The following is an 18739-nucleotide window of genomic DNA, read 5'->3' on the forward strand; positions in this document are numbered from 1 at the left end:
TATACATATACAAATCGGTTTGTATGTATGTATATAATGTAAATATAGGTATATATTTATAATTGCATAGAACCGCTAAAACCGAAAGAACTTAGCCCTAATACGTATGTATATGTAAGAATAATTCAAAAATTACTAACACATGTATGTTTTTTTGCTTAATTAATAAACAATTAAAATCATAAAAATATTTATTTATGCTTGTGTAACTGACCAAACAAATTATGTGGAAAGACTTTTAAATGTAAAATCTTTTAGACACATTGGTTCAAAGCATAAAATAGGCGACTGGAAAAGCACTCAAGAATATTTTAAAAAATATATGCATAACATATATGTATGTATATATTTAACGGCTTTTTGTTAACATTACAAATTAGAGGAATCACTTTCCATTTTAGAATAACATTTTAGAAATAAATATAATTATTTTCACTTCGCAACGTTAACAAACAATATAAATATTTTGGCTGATACAACTAAAAAAAATATATTTTAAGCAAATTTAAAAAATGATGTTGGAGGAAAATTATAGTTAGTGCATACTATGTATGTAATTATATATTGGTTCTGTCTGTTATTACCCAAATTATATTTTTTTTTTTGCAAACGCCTCCTTAAGTTGCAGTTTTTGCCTTAAAAAATTATGCATTGTTCATCATCATCCAGCTCTTTATTTTCAATTTGAATCGTGCCTAAATCATTTTACTTTTCCCATACATTTTACTTGCGATTTTTTGATATTCTTCAGTAAAATTTTAACTAATAAAATTAAAGCATGATATACGATATTTCTGCTCTACATAAAGGGTGATTTTATCTAAAAATATGCCTTTGAAAGCTATACAGAGTTGAAGTTATGCATCAAATATTATCTATTCACATAGTACACCATGTCGTATGAGCAACACAAAGTGTATAAATCACCTGTATGCTCAAAACACTGGATGTATAATTTTAACTGCATATAACTTTTGAAGGTGTGTTTTATAAAAAAAAATTTATAATAACTTTTTTTGTAGAGCGATTTTTTTTAATAAAATACCATATTGTTAAGCTGCTCACTTATTTAATGCAAAACATAAAATGTCCTTGTTACATATCATGGGAAAACCAGAAATATGAATTAAAAAAGCATTATTTTTAATGTACATATGGAAAATAAAGAACTTTTTTTGGTTACATTGGATCAATTCTTTATGCGCAAAACCAGATAAGGGAAAAACTTCAGTTGGCGTTTGAAAAAAAATAACTCAACTTTGAAAATAACCCTAATATAAATATCGTCACCTAAACCGCTCATATTGGAACAAAATTTGAGTTTTGGTTATAAAATGCTTATATCTGACAGCGGAAGCTGGAAATTTAATGCTAAATATATGTAATATGATGTAGCGAATAGCAAGCAATAAAAAACTCAATCGATTTTTTGACGATACGTTGTTTTGCATTTTAGGTGACGATATTTATGTATATACATACATTGTATACAATACTCCTATATGCTAACCAATTTCAATAAGCAACTAAGAAAACATACTAAATAATAACTATTCATTTATAAATTTCCTGCTTAACCTAATTTCTTATATCAGCTACCACATTTCCATGCCATATATTCCTTATTTATCGCAATTCCCGTAACAAATTTCGTTACTTTTCACAATTCTTAACAAACAAAAAAAATGTATATAAAGAAAAAATAAATATGCGCTCTAAATAAATTTCAAATCGCACAACAAACGTAATTTTGTTTCTAAATATTATGTTTTATTTTCCGATTATTAAATACATTTAATATATATTTTTTTTAAATAAATTAAAACAATGAAGCTTTCGTTGTAGTCACCACACCTTTCATAAAACCAAAGCATTTATTTAAGTTATTAAAAAAAAGTGACAACAAAAACAATAAAAATTAAAACGCACGCTTTCATATCAAACACGAAGCACGAAAGTTTTAAAATTTTAAATTACAAAACAAACAAAAAATAATAAAAATAAAAGAAGAATGCATGTGGAATTGGAAACTTACTTAGGCATTAAAATGTTTATAATTTATTATTATTTTATTATTTATTAATTCCCTATGTACAGACAATAACACAATTGCATTGCTATATACGCGTACTGCAGCAGCTGCTGGCTAGAATGTTTCACACTTTTTACTTTTTACTCAATATTTTAACATCGTTATCTCGTCTACTTAATTATGCATTCGTTTGTTTCTATAATATTGCCTTCATCAGTCAAATGCGCCCCACATGCTGCGTTAGTGCTCATCAATATGAATGAGACTTATGCCATCTTCCCCTCGCTCTCGCACTACACAACTTTATCGGAAAGATTATCTATTTAACTTTGAACAATGCAACGGGAAATAAGGTGTTACAAATATATGTATTCGCATAGTACCACAGCTGTTTATTATTGATCTCTTCGCTACTTCGCTACTTAGGCACGCAACAAACAAAGTTGAATTTCGTTCACGTTTTCAGCTAATTTGCTCTGGCGATATGCCGGTTGTGTTTTGAACACGCTTTTTGAAATCGCATTTCTGTATATTTGTTTGTAAGTATGTATATTAAAAACCCCGTTGTAGTTACGAGGCGTTCTACTCCGCTGCGTTGTTTTAAGTTTGTAACTAATATATTTTTATTTCAATTGTTGCTGTTTGCTGTTTACGCTATGCAAAGGCGTCGTTTACTCTTCGCTTCTCCGTGCTTATAGACTACACATTTTTAGTACGATTTCTTGCTTTCTAAGTTGTTTAAGATATATTATATATATGTATATATATGTATATTTAGGTATATTGTTAGTTTTCTCTTTTTTCGTTTATAATCTAAAGTTAATTGTAATTATTTATTTTCGTATTTGCTTGTGGATCATATGCGTACTTATAACTGTAAATTCCTTATTCGTATATCAATCAACCACATAATAGGTAGTAAGTAGTTAATTGTTTAGCGAATTTATTGTTTGTTTATATGTATAATATATTTATATTTATAAGTAATTGATTACATTCATGCGCTTTTACGCTTTTACATGTAAGATAAGAAATCGCTTTTTGTATTTGTTATCTTCCTTTCATCATTTGTGGCTAATTTCTTTAAATTATTGTATCTATGTATGCATGTATATGGTAATCAATTAATCCGTTTAATTTCCACTTATAATATACTATTTAACCTGAGTCCGTATATGTTGCAAAAATTCATAATACGATAAACTAGATTCACTACGATCATCGACTAATTTCTCAATAAACTGTGGCTTGGCCGTACTTGTATCCCTGGAATGATAAGAAAAAAAGCAAATTAAGTTTTGATGACATAATAGAAAATGTGTAGGAAAATATGTTTTAATTTAAAAAGAATAAAAATAAATTTTTTGTTGTTATAGAGGCAGAATTTTGTCGTATTAACAGTCCGGATAAAAAATCCGGTTCCGTTGCGGTTACGTAGACCTGACTGTCATGGGAACGGAAGAAAAATGGTAATTTCGGCTGCACAGAAGCTATACCCTTCCCAGTTGCACTTAATAGTATATAAGGCTACAAAAATACCGTTATGTTGATTGCAATGGGTTAGTTAAATGTCAGCTATATGCTACATATATTTCACAATCATCGGTACATCGGGTAAAATAAAAAAAGTTTTATATACAAGAACTTGATGTAGATCGTTACGTTTGTATATCAGCGATATGCTATAGCGATACGATCTGAAAAAAATTCTTCGAAGATTGCATTATTGTCTTATACAACAACCCATGCCGAATTTCGTGAAGATAACTCTTCAAATGAAGTAATTTTCCCTACAAGCTCTTGATTCCGATTGTTCGGTTTAAATGATTGCTATATGCTATAGTGGTCCGATAGCGGCCGTTCCGACAAATTAGCGGCTTCTTGGTGAGAAATCTCAAAAATAGAAATCGATATCTCAAAAACTGAGAGACTAGTTCACGTATTTACAGACAGAAGAACAGTCGGACTGACGGACATGGCTAAAACCATGTCAAAACAGGTCAAAAATCAAGGTTATATTGACAGTTTTTTTCGATTTTCGAGGTGTGGTGCACTCTGAATTCTTTCCGACCGACCAAACTGTCAACAAGGAATACTATTTGAGTGTTATGCGCCCTTTGCACGAAGCTATTCATAAAAAGATGACTTAATTATGGGCGGTTAACTCTAGATTTTAGCCCCATGAAAATGCACCGTCGCATACTGCATTGAATCTTTGTAAAGTTTATCGCACAAGTGTATTGGTGCCAAGGGGATTGCTTTCAGGTGGCTATTGCTATTTTGACAGCCTAGTCGACAGTCTTGGGCCGAATAAATATCCCAGTTCGGAAAACTGGACTACACTGCTCATAAGTAAGCAGAATACCATTTGATCAAATTTGACCCGAATGACTTTTAATGACTTCAATGGGCTGATAGCATATTTCTTGAAATGGATTATTCAGTTTCAAAAACATAAAAAAGTTACAGGGAGCGAAATCTGGCGAATACAGTGGCTAAGCGAAAACTCTCTTTTCGTGTCTAGCCAAAAAGTCAGTGACGATCATGCTAGAATGCGATTCTGTGGAACGAAGCGAAATAAAAGAAAACGATAAGCATCACCCTTCGCTAGATTGTTCGACAGATTCAACGATTCATAAACCAACGTCTCGTCACCAGTATTGATGATCTCGATAAATATAGGGGAACGTTGTAAAGATTGTTTTTTGCAACCTCTACTCGAAGTCGTTTTTGCAAACGTTTCAAGTGCTTTGCTACGAGTATACTATTGACATGCTTCATACCAAAACATTAATCAAAATATGTTGAGTCGATATAAGGCAAGTTTTCAATGACTTTGCTACATTCACTGAAAGCTTGTGCCACTCAAATTCACGTGTTCGCGATAAAATAAAAATTTCAAAACAGTTCTGCTACATTTTTAATGATTCTTTAGCCACGATTATATTAGGTTGGAAAATATCTGCTTCCGTCTTTTTGTCTTTTGAATTTCGCGGCTATGTATAAAGCGCTACAGAGCTCGTCAAATTTCGCTGTTATGCTCTTTATTCAAGGCTTTATAAAAAGTGGTACAGTGATCGGATTTAGTTCGAATATGCGCCGTTTCGTTCGATAATCGATAAACGGCTACTTCATAATATACCCCTCTAGCGGATTTGCCTTTAACGAAGGAAAACCTTAAAAAAGCGCGAATTTCGGCGTTAGTTAACTTCGAGTCAAATTTGATCAGATAAGGCATAATTGCACTTATTTAGTCACTTCGTATCGTACTATAGATTGAGTTGCATTGGCCCCATGTTTTGATACCAAACGAGGACGTAAAAAGTTATATTTGTCGTTATAAATTATAATATTCAACCCAACTGTATGTATTCAACAAAATTGTTTGCAAACGATGTTAAAATTGTTATAATAACTAATTATCTGTATTGCTGGTAACCTTCTATTTACAGCAACAAATTTCGCATAGACTTCAATTTAATCACAAAAAGTAATAAGCAGCTTACCTTATAATCTGTACCATTGGCGGATACGGTTTGTCATCATTCAGACGCAATATAAATCGTTTTAATATATCGTTGGCCGGACTAGTCACATTCGGCAAGCCATACAAATAGTCGGGCAATTCTGCGGTAGCTTTAACACCTATTAAATATAATTAAGAATCAAAGTTAATCACACAAGTAAACACAATAAAATGAGAATTGATAAGAAATCAGATATAAGTAAACGCAAAACATACCAAATACACCTTCCAGCACATTGACGGGCACGTTAAGGCCAACATAGATGATAATTAGATTACCGCAATCCAACAAAAATATTGAACGCGAATCCAAGCTGTGAAAATGTAAACAAAAATATATAGTAATGCGGTTTATAATGTCGGTGTGTTTGTGTGCACTTACAATTCAGCCGATAGCTGCAAACGCGGCAATTCCGGTAAATCTTCCTCCTCGTCATCTTCTAAAGCATTCGCATTCGGATAGAACAGTGCGTCGATTAAATAAAATTCTGGATAAATGAATTTCATCAACTGATCCAATGGCAAAGTTTTCATGCAATCCATCGCATATACGCGATCATCTAGACGGGTGCTGGTGCCGACGCGGAAAGCCGGCTGTGCAAATATAAAAATAAGGAAGCGAAAAGCAAAAGCAACTTGTATAAACAAAACATTCTTTACATTCAGACTTGCGCTTCAATCAACGTGTCACTTACGTGCTTGAGTAACGCCGATATATATAATGGCATCAGTGCCAAACTGCGCGGCGCAATCAATTGACCACTCTGGCCGGAGGGTAGATTTTGTGCAATTTTAAATGCATTAAATATATCTACAGTTGCGTTGATGAATGCCTCGCGCGCATCGGCAACATTCGACGTCAGCGACCGATCAACTGCCATTTTCGAAAGCAAACCAATTATGGCTTCCGTATCGGCGGCATGCATAACTTCGGGCAGTGAGCCGGTTACGGGTAAGCACATTGTATGGACACGTATGCGACGTTCACCCTCACTGTTCGTGTACAGCAGCGCTGCTTGGAAGCAGACCGTTTTCGCTTCACTCAACGACTCCTCGTACGAAATCTGAACGTGTAACATACAAATAAACTCAAAAATATGTAAAGTATGTAGGTAAGTTAAAGGTAACTAACCTGCATGCCATAGCCGGCATCTGGATTGACATTCGGCAATGAAAGTAAATCGGTTGAACGTACGAAGAAATTGCCATGGAATGTGTGCACCTGTAGGCCACGCGTACAGCGTATACGCATCACTGCTTCAAAGCCTATCTTGCGCACCAGATAGCGTTTGAAGCATTGCCTCACTGAGTCCACAATTTGCGGCTTCGTTTTCTGATAGAGCGGGAAGTGATGTACGCAGCCGCCACTATATTTGCTGATGCCCGCTGAAAAGGTGGATGAAAGAATTGATTGCTTCATAAACGGTTTTTTTTTATATTTTGTTAGCAATAATTGTCTAATTACAAGCCCTTTTTTAGGTTATCACAAAAAACACATTAAATTTGTAAAATGCAAGAAAATAAAATCCAACTAGTTAATCGAAATCATTACTTACATATCGTTGCCATATCACTATACTGTTGATTCAGTAAAAACAAATCCACTGCAATTTGGTAGCCCGAACATTCCAAGGCAAAGCGCTTATAGAAATCTGTTGCTGGATTTAGATGAGCCACATCCTTGGCGGATCGATTATTGGGATCTTCCCGCGGTTCCAGCGAACCGGGTCCTTTATTAGGAAGGCACGTTTGGAAAACAGTCACACGACCGCCCGATGCTTGCTATTGAAGGTAAGAAAATACAAAATTTAACATAATGAATAATAAACTTACAATGTATTGAGCGGGTTGGCTCTAGGAATATACCAAACAAATTTAATATTCAAAACTCTGAATATGATTTTCGTTATTTTTTAATACAGGTTCAAGTTTTTTGTTGAAAAATGAAGTGAAACGAAAATGATGTTATAAATGGATTGTCTTCAAGGTTCCATATTAAAAATTTCCAAAATATATTTTTCTGTAAAATTTGAAAACTCTGAAACCCAAAATTCAACTTTTTCAAAAACTCTGCATTTTAGTAAAAAATAAAAAATAAAAAGAAAAAAAAGCAATAAAGCTTTTCAATATCTCATTTGTTTAGCTAACTCCCAAAAACAGATGTTACACTTTGGTATATTATCAACCTAAACTTACCATCAGCTTATAAGCAACCTGCAGAGCAGAGCCGAGTGCTGAACCCGGATCGTGTGTGTCGGCAAAACGCTTAGGCAGTTGTGTTAGTAAATCTTTTACTAATTCCTTGCACTCCTTCAAATTGACCAACAGATTGTCAGGTCGCGGCAGAAATGGATCTTTAATTAAAAATATGCATTTATGAATTAAAATTTTAACACCAAAATAAAAGAAAAAAAAACAATTACTAACCATCTATATCGAGCAACGTCAGTTCGTGTGGCTGATTATAGCCCTCGGCCATGCTGTAGAAATGCACGTGACTGTTGTATGCAATAAAGCCGATTTGTGTGCGTGCATCACCCGGCATATCGTCCAAATGCTTACTCAGTGTGGCGCAAATATTCTCCAGATAACCGCTTTGTTGGGCAATAATGGAAACATCGAACAGGAACAAATAGATGGCGGGTTGCGGTGGGCGTAACTAAAAGTTTAGTTCAATAATAAGATTGAAGAAGGCATATAATTTGAAGCAATTATTGCTCACCATATACTCAGAAGGCGCAATAAATTCAATAGTGCTCGAACGCACTTCCGGACGACGCATTACATCACCATATGTTTTCGTTGCTGGATCATATTGAAAATCTTCGGGCACTAAAATGATGTTAAATAATGCAATAATTAACTTTGAATAACGGCATTCGTGAATAATGGGCACTTACATTCATTGACCCGATAGCAAAGATTACATTTCCACATTTTACTGTCGACGAAATATACAAAGGGATTTATGTACGTGCGACACAAACGACAGCGCACAATGTTGGGACACTGAATTACTGGTAAACTCTGCAAATGAAAATACATGTTGTTTATATAGCGCTAAGTAGCGAATTTGAATTTCATAAATAGAGATAAAAAAATTAAAAAATATTAACAAATTAAAATAGCATGAAGGGGAAACTAGAGTTCTAAATTAACTATTATTATTTTTATACTCTGAACAGGGTATAATAAGTTTGATACGACGTGTGTAACACCCAGAAGAAACGTCAGAAATTGGCCACGACAGTAGGACGTTGCCCCGACAGTAGAGCCGTCCGGCCAAGGACTGTCAACTCGGCAGAATTCTGCCGCTACAACAACAACAACTAACGTCGGAAGCCCTATAAAATATTTACATATAGTACTATATAAATTATCATCGTGATGAGCTGAGTAGATTTCACTTGTGTGTATATACTGAACAATGAAAATGAAGTTCTTGTATGGATAACTTTTTGTTAGACAATATATCTTCACGAGATTTGGCATGGAACATTGTCTATGACAATCTCCGAAGAAATGGGTCGGATCGAACTACTATAGCTTATAGTTGCCATACAAACTGATAGATCGAAATCTAGTCCTAGTATGGAAAAGTTTTTTATTTGACAAGATATCTTCACAAAATTTGGCACATATTATTGTCCAAGGCAAGGCTACAATCCAAACAGATATTGTTAGAATCGGGCAACTATTGCTTATAGTTCCCATACGAACTGATCGATCAAAATCTAGTGCTTGTATGGAAAACTTTTTTATTTGACAAGATATCTTCACGAAATTCAGCATAGATTATAGTGCAAGTTAATCCTACAATCTCCGAGCATATTGTTCAGATCAGAAAATTATAGCATATAGCTGTGAAACTGACCTATCAAAATGTAGATAAAAATCTTTTCATACACTATTATGCTTTAACATTTCTCCATATAATTTCATAATATTGGTGCTAGCTCTATTCTATACCAGACTATTTCGATACAACTATGATAAATTTACTGTTACTCCATTATTATAGGGTTTATTAACTGATTTAATTTATTTTTAGAGATCGGTAATTCTATTTTAAGGCCATTTTAGTAGTTTTACAAAATACCGTTACTTAAACTCGAACAAGGCAAGCATTAAATTATTTTCCATTTACTTACATTAATATCACGGAATGGATGTATCAAAATGCCCAATGGCAAACGAGACTTTTGTAGCAAGGCATTGCTTTCTGGTATTTTGGCAATAGTACTACGCATTATGCTGTGTGAAAAATAAAATAAATTAACAATTTTCTTCATTACCACTTTACCATGTAACGAACTTACTTTGGATTGCAATTAATCGATTCGTGGAATTGATTGTTGAGTACAATGCGGGGAGGTGTTACAGTGGCAGGCGACAAAATATGACGATTTTGCGTTAAATCAATTGTATCTTGACCCCATAGCCGACTGAAACCCGCCTGTGTGACACTCATTTGCTGATTATATGCGCCACCGCTTGGTATAGGAAAGTTTTGTTGTTGCTGCTGCTGATGGTGCTGTTGTTGGGGCTGAGGGAATTGCTGCTGATGCACTGGCTGCGGTTGCTGCATATAAGGCTGTGATTGATATTGTAATGGTGCAGTGCTAGGCTGTCCATTGAATAGACCCGGCTGTGGCTGATACACTGGCGCATAGGGCTGTTGTGGCTGCTGTTGCGGTGTAGTCGCTAGCGTTGGTGGCGGTCCAGAAGGATACATCGGTTTTCGTAAAGTCGACGTTTGTTGTTGGGTATTGTTATTCAACTGATTTTGTTGCAGCGCTGTTGCGGCAGCACTTGTGGGCGGTAGTGGTGACTGCATGCCACCAATTGCAGTGCTTGGCGCGTAATTGGCATTCGTAAGAGTCGCTGCCTGTGGCGGCTGTGGATGTGCACTTGGTGGCGCATTTGCCAAAATAGGCTGCGAACGCGATGTTCCGAACATAGCCGCACTGCTGGCTGGTAGTTGCGACGTTGGTGGCTGTGGCTGTGCACCCGCTGTAGAGTTCAAAGTTTGCGTTGGTGTTGTTTGGCTGAACGATGTATTCGTGTATGGTGTTGGCGGCTGCAAGGGTTTGCCGCCAGCATAAGGGGCAGTCGAGTGCGGTGGCGGAACGTTAGCTTGCGAAGTTGGTGGCTGCGCTGACAAAGGTGTGGGTGCATTCATGGCATTCGTACGGAAATTGGCCTATATAAATATTTAGAATAATATTTATAAAATATGAATAAAGTAAGTAAATAATTTCTGCGCACCTGGTAATTGCTTGGGAACGGCGTTTGCTGTTGCTGCGTCTGATTTGGCGGTAACGACGGTTGAAGTTGTTGCTGCATATTCGTTGGAGGTGGCATGTTCGCCGGCGCTGCGCCATTGGTGCGATTAATACTTAAGTTTTGCATACTGCCCGACAAAGCTGTAGCGCTTGCTGACGAGTATTGTGGATTACTTGCAGTCACATTGCCACTAGGCGCTTGACTGAGTGGCGGTTTGGCGTTATAGCCGCCAAACTGTGCTTGCTGCGCCAGTGAAGGTGATGCTGTGCGCGACGAGTTCGTACTCAAATCACCGCTACCGCCTCCACCATTGGTCAAGGGCATAGCTCCCTGTGGGCCATTCATGCCAGGCGGTCGCATATGTGGCGGCAAATTACTAGCTGCTGCTTGCGCTGTTGCTGATGGTGGTCTCGTTGGTCCATTAAGTGCTGCTGATGACGCTGAATTTGACGTTGGTGGCAAAAATTTACTCATATTACTTTGCAATGTTGGAACCGGCTGCGACAATAATTGCTGTTGTTGTGGTTGTTTCTGTTGAAGTATTTGTTGTTGTTGCTGCTGAATTTGCTGTTGATGGTTTGCAGAGAATGGTGATGGTGGTGCGCCGGCAACTCCTTGGGCTGTTTGCTGCTGCTGTTGTGTGGCTGGTAAGCCATTCACCAAATTTGTTTGCCCCATGGGCGGAGGGCCGTAATTAGTATTCGCATAGCCAGACATTTTCATGTAGCTTTGCTTAATTCATAGAAATGAAAACACCTGTTGATGAGAGACGAAAAATTGTAATTAGGAAATATAATATATATACCTATATATATAACAAGCAGCATCAACCATTAGCACGCGCCAATTTTCACGCCCGGTTTCTTAGATATCACAACTCAGCGTTTGTCAGCACAAATTTTTAAGTAATTTTCAAACACTTAAAGTGTTATCAAAGATAATTGAATACAATATATACGAACGCAACTCTTATCTTAGTGTACGAAAAACAGTAAATGCCAACTTTAATTGCACGAGAAGCAGACGTAAAGGTTATCTATGTTTTAATTGGCCTTGCGGAAGTTTAAGTAAAAGGTCCAGTAAAGTGATATATAAATTATTTCTAAAAAACTGATAAAGGTTTGTTTTTGTTATAACAATTTACATAGTGACAAAAATACTTAAAAAGCAATGTTTTAGTATTATGATTATGATAAAAAAATTTAATTTAGCAAAAAAAGGGATAAATGTATTGAATGCAAATAGTAAGTAAAAGACTAATTTTCCGTTGACATGGCAGTGGGATCAACGTTACCAGAAGAAACCAGATTTTTATCCGACAAAGTACTGAAAACTCGACAGCATTCTTCAAAATCATTTATTATATTTAATAAAAATTTGTCCGAAAAATAGTTCAGATTGGATAAATATTACTGCCATAAAAACTGGCCAATCAATATTCAGATAAACATTTGTCGCGAAAAATTTTTCTATTTTTCGAGCAGCACAATTTCATATTTTTAACATATACTTAAAATGAATAGAATGAACGTATAATTGTGTATTTTAAGATAAGGTTAATACTGTTTAAAACTTAATATTCAACCCAATTTTATGATATTTGTTCTAAAAGATACAAATAAGTACACTTTTAATTGTAATTCGCTTCCAACTTTTTAATATTTTATGTCTATGCAATTCCAAGATAACATATCATATTTTAATTTCCCATTATCTTAAACAAATCATTATACATTGTAATTCATATTTTAGTCACGAAGAATAAGTGGAAATGAAACATGAAAAAATAATATAAAATATAAGCTATCTGTTAGGTAGAAAAACAATTATTAAATAAATTATAAAAAGCATGTCGTCAAAAACGATTACGTATTAAAAAGTGAGTCTTAACCTTGACCTTAACCCAGCAATAGCTGGTATAAAAATATACTTTCCGCAGTGCTTATATGTTATGCATACATAATTTTCGAATCATCATTGTTTCCATTATCTAAGCCAAAAATTTTACTATAAGATTTGTTGTTTTCGCCGTAAATACAAATCGACAAATTTGTCTGTATATGTTGGTGGATGTAGGTATGTTTTGTTTTTAATATATGTATCAACGTACATGAATATGAAGGAATTAAATATTAAGAAAATCGTTGAAAAGCAAATAGCCACACACATAAACGTATGTACATTCATAAATATTCATATTGCATGAATTAGTAAGCAAAATTCAACAAAAGCGTTTAATTGTTCCTTTATACAAAGTATTGCATTCCGATGCACAAAACATCCCTTCCTGCATTTTTAATTACACGCAATATGAATCAATTAAACGATTGAGAAGTTGTTAGAAACTTTATGGGAAAATTATTCGTAAAATTAATTAATTTCTAAGTGAAAATATTCTTTATTTTAGGAACGCTGCTGATTTCGAAAAATTATGGATTTGCTTTGAGCCAGTAGCTTGAAAAAATTTTCGAAATGCATTACAATGAAAACGTTTTAGTCATTAAAAAAATCGTCCGGGCATGTAAATATGTTATAGATGGTTCTATGTAAACTTTAACTCTATAATTTGGGTTATCAGTAGGGTGCGCCACACCAATTTAATGTTGACATGTCACGCACAAATGCCTCCACTATTGCGACCACCGACGCAATTGTTTACTTTTATACAGTTGTAAGAATATATATGTACATACGTCTGCCAATACACAGTATTACACATAGTAGTTACATATAATTAAATATGTCCGTAAATCTGTAAATAAAAGCTTTTAATTCGCATGACAACTGGTAATACACACATTTACAAGTTTAACCGAGTTTTGAACGTTGGACCTTCAATTAGAAATGTGCCAGACGATTTCTCTTTGTTGTTGTTGTTTTTGCTACGATACCTTCAATTTCATTAAATGTAGACAAGTTAAACTTTACTTCCGGAATCCAAAACCGTTAAATTGTAAAACACATATTTCGTCACGTAAAGTTAAGAATTTTTTTTTTTCGAAAGATAATATCCGGTAAGTTGTACGTGTAAGGAACAAATTCAAATTGTTTATGTTTATTTTGCATCGGAGAAATATTTATGGCACGTCGAATGTACATACATATATATGTACATACAATAAAAATTTCACTAAAAAATGTTGATCAAGATAAACCAAAATGATATTGAATTTGATAAGAACGTGTCTACCTATACCTACGCAATCAGTTAAGACATTATGAGAAGCAGAAATTATGCGTGTGCCAATTTATCGTAAAGGTATGTATACACAACCGGTTGAGAGTATTTTACTGAAGTGACGACAGCATAGTTGTGACGTATTTCGGGAAATCTCTTATCTATACTTCCAGAGAAGCTGTTGCAACGATTGGTTAAATGACGTATTGCACGTTTTGACAGCTGCTTTCCGCGTGTACTTTACTATCCTATCTAGCGCACGTTTGCTGTTAACTTGCACATCTCCATTGTTGATTTACTAACCCCACAGTGGCGACGAATGGCGAATATGTAGAAGCAAAAATGCAAAATCACTAACGCGAAAAGCACGAAACCTAGTCAAAAGAAAGCTATGAATTTAGACAAGTTTTCGCCTTTCTTCGCGTGTACGTATTAAATGGCCCACTACTGACGACTACAGCAACCAGCTGAGTGGAAGAGACGTTCACACAAAATCGAAGGGACGAGAGCAACGCCAGTGTTAGATTTTCATTCCAATAAGAATAATTTGTATATGTGAAAGCGTTTATATACCGAAATTTCGATATGATTTTTAAAAAGGACGATGTGATACGTCAATTTAATCTTTGTTACTTGGGTCAATGTTCGCTATGTCCAATCATCATGGGTACATTTGGGCGTTGTATTAAATTGCGATATGTAATTATTGACTACATCTGTATTATTACGTGCACTTCAATACACTCTTCAATTGAATTTTCACAGCACATCTGAAATTATCTCCGAAACTAAGAAAGCGTGCACATTTAACTAATGTTAAAAGTATATCTAATTATTGACCATATAATAAGTCGATGATACTTTTGCAAATTTTTCGAGGCACTTACACTTTTCTTTGCTGCTTTTGTTCAGCGAAATTTTTATCACCAACTTTGGGGGCAATAGCAAAGAAACTAAAAATTTCAGCAAACACGCACACACGTTGATTATAACTATTTCAAGGAAATTGTTAACGCAAATCTTGCTTTTAATCACACGGTTTAAAAGATATATCTAATTTTATAGAGTTAATTAAACCCCAATTTAATTTATTGGCACCACAAAATTAGCCCGACAAATTTTCATTGAACTGCAAAGACGAGCAAAAGCGAAAAATAATGCAATACGAACAGCAGAAACAATTGGGCTACACATTTTTTAGCAAAACTTGACGTGGCCTTTAGTGATGCCACATTGCTTACAAATTACATATGCAATATAAGCAAATTATTTGTACAACAGTTATATGAAATATGAATTTTTATTTATTTAGTTATTAAAAATTTACATTATTTGTTTTATATGTTTTATTTGTGATAAAATGACAAAAAAATACCGATCACCTTAAACTGATTTTGAGCGACATCTATCAGTCGATAGCAGTTATACTGGGGTTTTCAATAGGGATGCTGCAAAAATAAACCGATAGGGAAAGTTTTTTTTTCGATTGCCCAGAAGCTACACACTGCACAAAGACCGTTTAAAACCATCAAGGACTGAATTTTCAGCTTAATCTTATACTATTGACAACTGAACCACTACAAGAAGTTATTCACATAGAAGCGGTCAACTTTAGCCAATGGGACAGAATTTGTCTTCCATTAAGAGGCACACATACATTCAACATAGCGATCATTATTAATAATTGTTTACTTAATACAGTGAGTAGTTCATTGTAAAAGCTTTGTAAGCATGAATTAACGGACCCAACGGACCCAACGGACCAGTTACTTGATTAAAATTTTCAATACGTTGTTGCGACTGACATTTGTATGCCTTACAATTATCCCCATTCGCGGTTTCAACTTTTTGTGGTGTTGCCCAAAGTTGAGAGTATTTCTTAACTCAACATTACAAGTAGACGAATTTCAAAATATAATAATATTGAAAAAAGCCACCATTTATATTTTCATCAAAGCCATAGTAAATAAAATACACATATTCTACTATCATCGATTTATTGATTTTGAATTTCTTGGTGATTTATTTTGTGGTGTTAGAGCAGTTTTAACAAGGTTTCATTGCTTAGACTATGTTTATTTTCGAAAGAATGTATGATGTATAATTTCTTCACTTAAAATTATTATTATTTTCAAATTTTATTTGAATCTCTTATTTTTTATGTTCAAATGTAATTATCAATATATGTATTAAATAATGACATTGTATAAATGCCGCTAACCGATTTTATTACAATACTTTGTGTGGCTGATTTGACTCAATTCATATATAAACTTGCGTGCATGTTTATCAGTATGTATGTGTGTACCTACAAATGCACATATGTATATATTTAGTTCAAGTAAATTAGTTTTTGCGCAAAACATTAAATAATCAATATTGTGCATGATTAAAATTTGATCTTAGAAAACGTTTTTGTTTTAACACCCGTTTTATGTTTCGTATTGTGCTGATTGTTCTTAATATTGGAGTTGAATACCGTTCATACAGTTGCTGCTTGATTAAATGCTATTTACTTTACTTTCACTATATTGTTTTTGTTTAAAATGCTGTGGGTGCAGTGTGTGTTTTTTAATATTTGTTACATTGTTTTATAATTGAATAAAAAAGCTTTCATTTTAAGAAGATGTTTGCTTCACTATGTAAATAACCAGGATTTATGTATGTAGGTATGTAATTATATATGTATATACGTAAACATACCTTATATACATACTGTGCTTTTATAAACTTTTTAAAATAGAAATAATTTATTTGTTTTATTTAAAAATAAATAAAATACTTTGCGAAACCATAAATATATTGTTATGTATTCACATGTGTGCTACACCAAACATCTCCAATGCACTTGCATTTTGTTTACTTTGGAGATTAAATATATAAATATAAATTCCAAAATACTTTTTATAATAATTACATACATGCAGTAGGAAGCGTTGATGAGGAAGAGAAATGCAAGTATTCCGTGTATATAATTTATATCATAGATTATTAAATAGTAGTCTTCAAAAATAGAGCCTTTGGCATAGTGAAAGATGTAATTTGCACATAAAAAAATATATATTTATGATTCATGATTTTTTAATAAAAAAAGTGGTATTAAAAAATTCGACTTTGTATACGCCAGAAACCATTTTAGTTAAAAAAAAATATTTCTTTATTTGGTAAATTGAGTTTACATGCTTTTAATGCATTTAATTGTGTACGAAATGGCTTTTGATTGAAAAAGTAAATGAAAGGCAGCAAATGCAAATTAAGTTTACCAAAACTGTTGGACTTAAAAGAAATTATTAATTTTTATTTTACTGAGGTTTGAATTTTATGAGACTTTTTTCTTCTACTACTAAATTACCATACAACGGTTTAATATTGTATATGTTATTACTAAATTACTAAAAACTACAAGTCTGACTGCAAATCGTTGTTCTAGCGCTAGTGCATGTGCGACACTACGACTCTCTCAACTTTATTATATACTTATTACTTATAAACTAATGTGCGACATTAAGTTTTTTAATAATACAATATATGTATATATTGATGAGTGTATATTAAAAAAATTCACAATATACTGTTGATTATTTAAAATAATTTGTATTGGTGCAGATGACGGTATATTTCATATTTTTGTGCCATCTATTTGTATTATGTAAAATGTATGTATTATGCGAGCACATGCGTACAGGTGGAAACCAAAAGTTTGGTGTGGACGAGTGTCAAGAAATTGGCGTTGGCAAAGAATGTTAACTATTTCAGAAAAATTGAAAAGTAAGCCTCGAAATTTGTTACGCAAATAAGTACCTATATTAAGGGGTATAACTAGTTTGAAATTAAAAAAAAAATAAAAAAAAATAAAAAAAAATAAAAAAAAATAAAAAAAAATAATAATAAATAAATAGAAAAAAAAATAAATAAAATAAAATAAAAAAAAATTAAATATAATAAAAAAATAAAAATAAATAAAAAATAAAAAACTTTATATTCATAGTTCCATAAGTTGTACCTTTAAAAATAACATACTAAAATTTTAAATCGATATCCGAAATATATTTTGAGTTACGGCTTTCTAAATTATAGCCGCTAAGTTCAAGAAGTGTCATCAGTTTACCTTTAAACGCGTTTTTCTCAAAAAAGCACATTATTCGAATTTGGTTGAGTGATTACCCGGAGACGAATAATCCAATCAATACAAAATTTTTTCTGCACATTTTTTGTATATCGTACTCCATACAATACCTACCATTTTTAGCAAGCCAAAAAAATTATAAAAAAAATTTAAAAAAAAATTATAAAAAAAAAATTAAAAAAAAATTATAAAAAAAATTATTAAAAAAATTAAAAAAAAAATTAAAAAAAATAAAAAAATGTAGAAAAAATTATAAAAAACATTTAAAAAAATTATAAAAACATCATTAAAGAAAAAAATATAAAAAAAGTGTATTCAAAACAAAAAAGTAATGCAAAATAGTGCCTTATAAATTTCTCCTATACGCATTTTTACCGCCGACACATTTATAACTTCGCATTTATACATTTCTGTGAGTATATATGTATATATAAGTGTCTATATGTACGTATGTATGTAAGTAAATGGTCACAACACTAAAAAATACGCGTAAAATGCTAAAATGCTTAATCGTTCGCTACGAAATCTTTGCAAATCTACTTCACACGTGCTTACTGCATAGTGCCGAAACATATATTCTTGAATATCAGC

General features: G+C 33.2%; 2 protein-coding genes across 3 annotated transcripts in view; both read right to left on the reverse strand.

Annotated features, from left to right (window-relative positions):
- LOC126754776 (sialin) overlaps positions 1 to 18739 on the reverse strand; it is a 441635-nt gene that overhangs the window by 249487 nt on the left and 173409 nt on the right. The window lies entirely within an intron of this gene.
- On the reverse strand, positions 1749 to 15188 carry LOC126754770 (protein transport protein Sec24A). Of its 2 annotated transcripts, none has more exons than XM_050466873.1 (15): positions 14910 to 15188; positions 10827 to 11600; positions 9878 to 10761; positions 9710 to 9812; positions 8459 to 8585; positions 8281 to 8390; positions 7986 to 8217; positions 7755 to 7912; positions 7115 to 7340; positions 6691 to 6944; positions 6254 to 6622; positions 5941 to 6152; positions 5775 to 5872; positions 5539 to 5677; positions 1749 to 3298 (listed from the first exon to the last, which is right to left on the reverse strand). In XM_050466873.1, exons 2-15 carry the CDS (start codon positions 11565 to 11567, stop codon positions 3187 to 3189), a joined length of 3765 nt encoding a protein of 1254 aa, XP_050322830.1. In that variant the 5' UTR covers positions 11568 to 11600; positions 14910 to 15188; the 3' UTR covers positions 1749 to 3186. The 2 variants fall into 2 exon arrangements, with proteins under 2 accessions (XP_050322830.1, XP_050322831.1); XM_050466874.1 differs by lacking the exon at positions 14910 to 15188 and adding an exon at positions 14045 to 14108.

Source organism: Bactrocera neohumeralis, chromosome 4 (assembly GCF_024586455.1).
Source record: "Bactrocera neohumeralis isolate Rockhampton chromosome 4, APGP_CSIRO_Bneo_wtdbg2-racon-allhic-juicebox.fasta_v2, whole genome shotgun sequence".
In the NCBI taxonomy this organism is placed as follows: Eukaryota; Metazoa; Arthropoda; class Insecta; order Diptera; family Tephritidae; genus Bactrocera; species Bactrocera neohumeralis.

Excerpts from the sequence above, each read along its gene's own strand:
- LOC126754770 (XM_050466873.1), bottom strand. The coding sequence starts at position 11,567 with ATGAAAATGTCTGGCTATGCGAATACTAATTACGGCCCTCCGCCCATG. Across the intron at positions 7,341-7,754 it reads AGGTTGCTTATAAGCTGATG|CAAGCATCGGGCGGTCGTGT; the intron begins GTAAGTTTAGGT and ends TACCTTCAATAG. Across the intron at positions 6,153-6,253 it reads TATCGGCGTTACTCAAGCAC|CCGGCTTTCCGCGTCGGCAC; the intron begins GTAAGTGACACG and ends ATATTTGCACAG.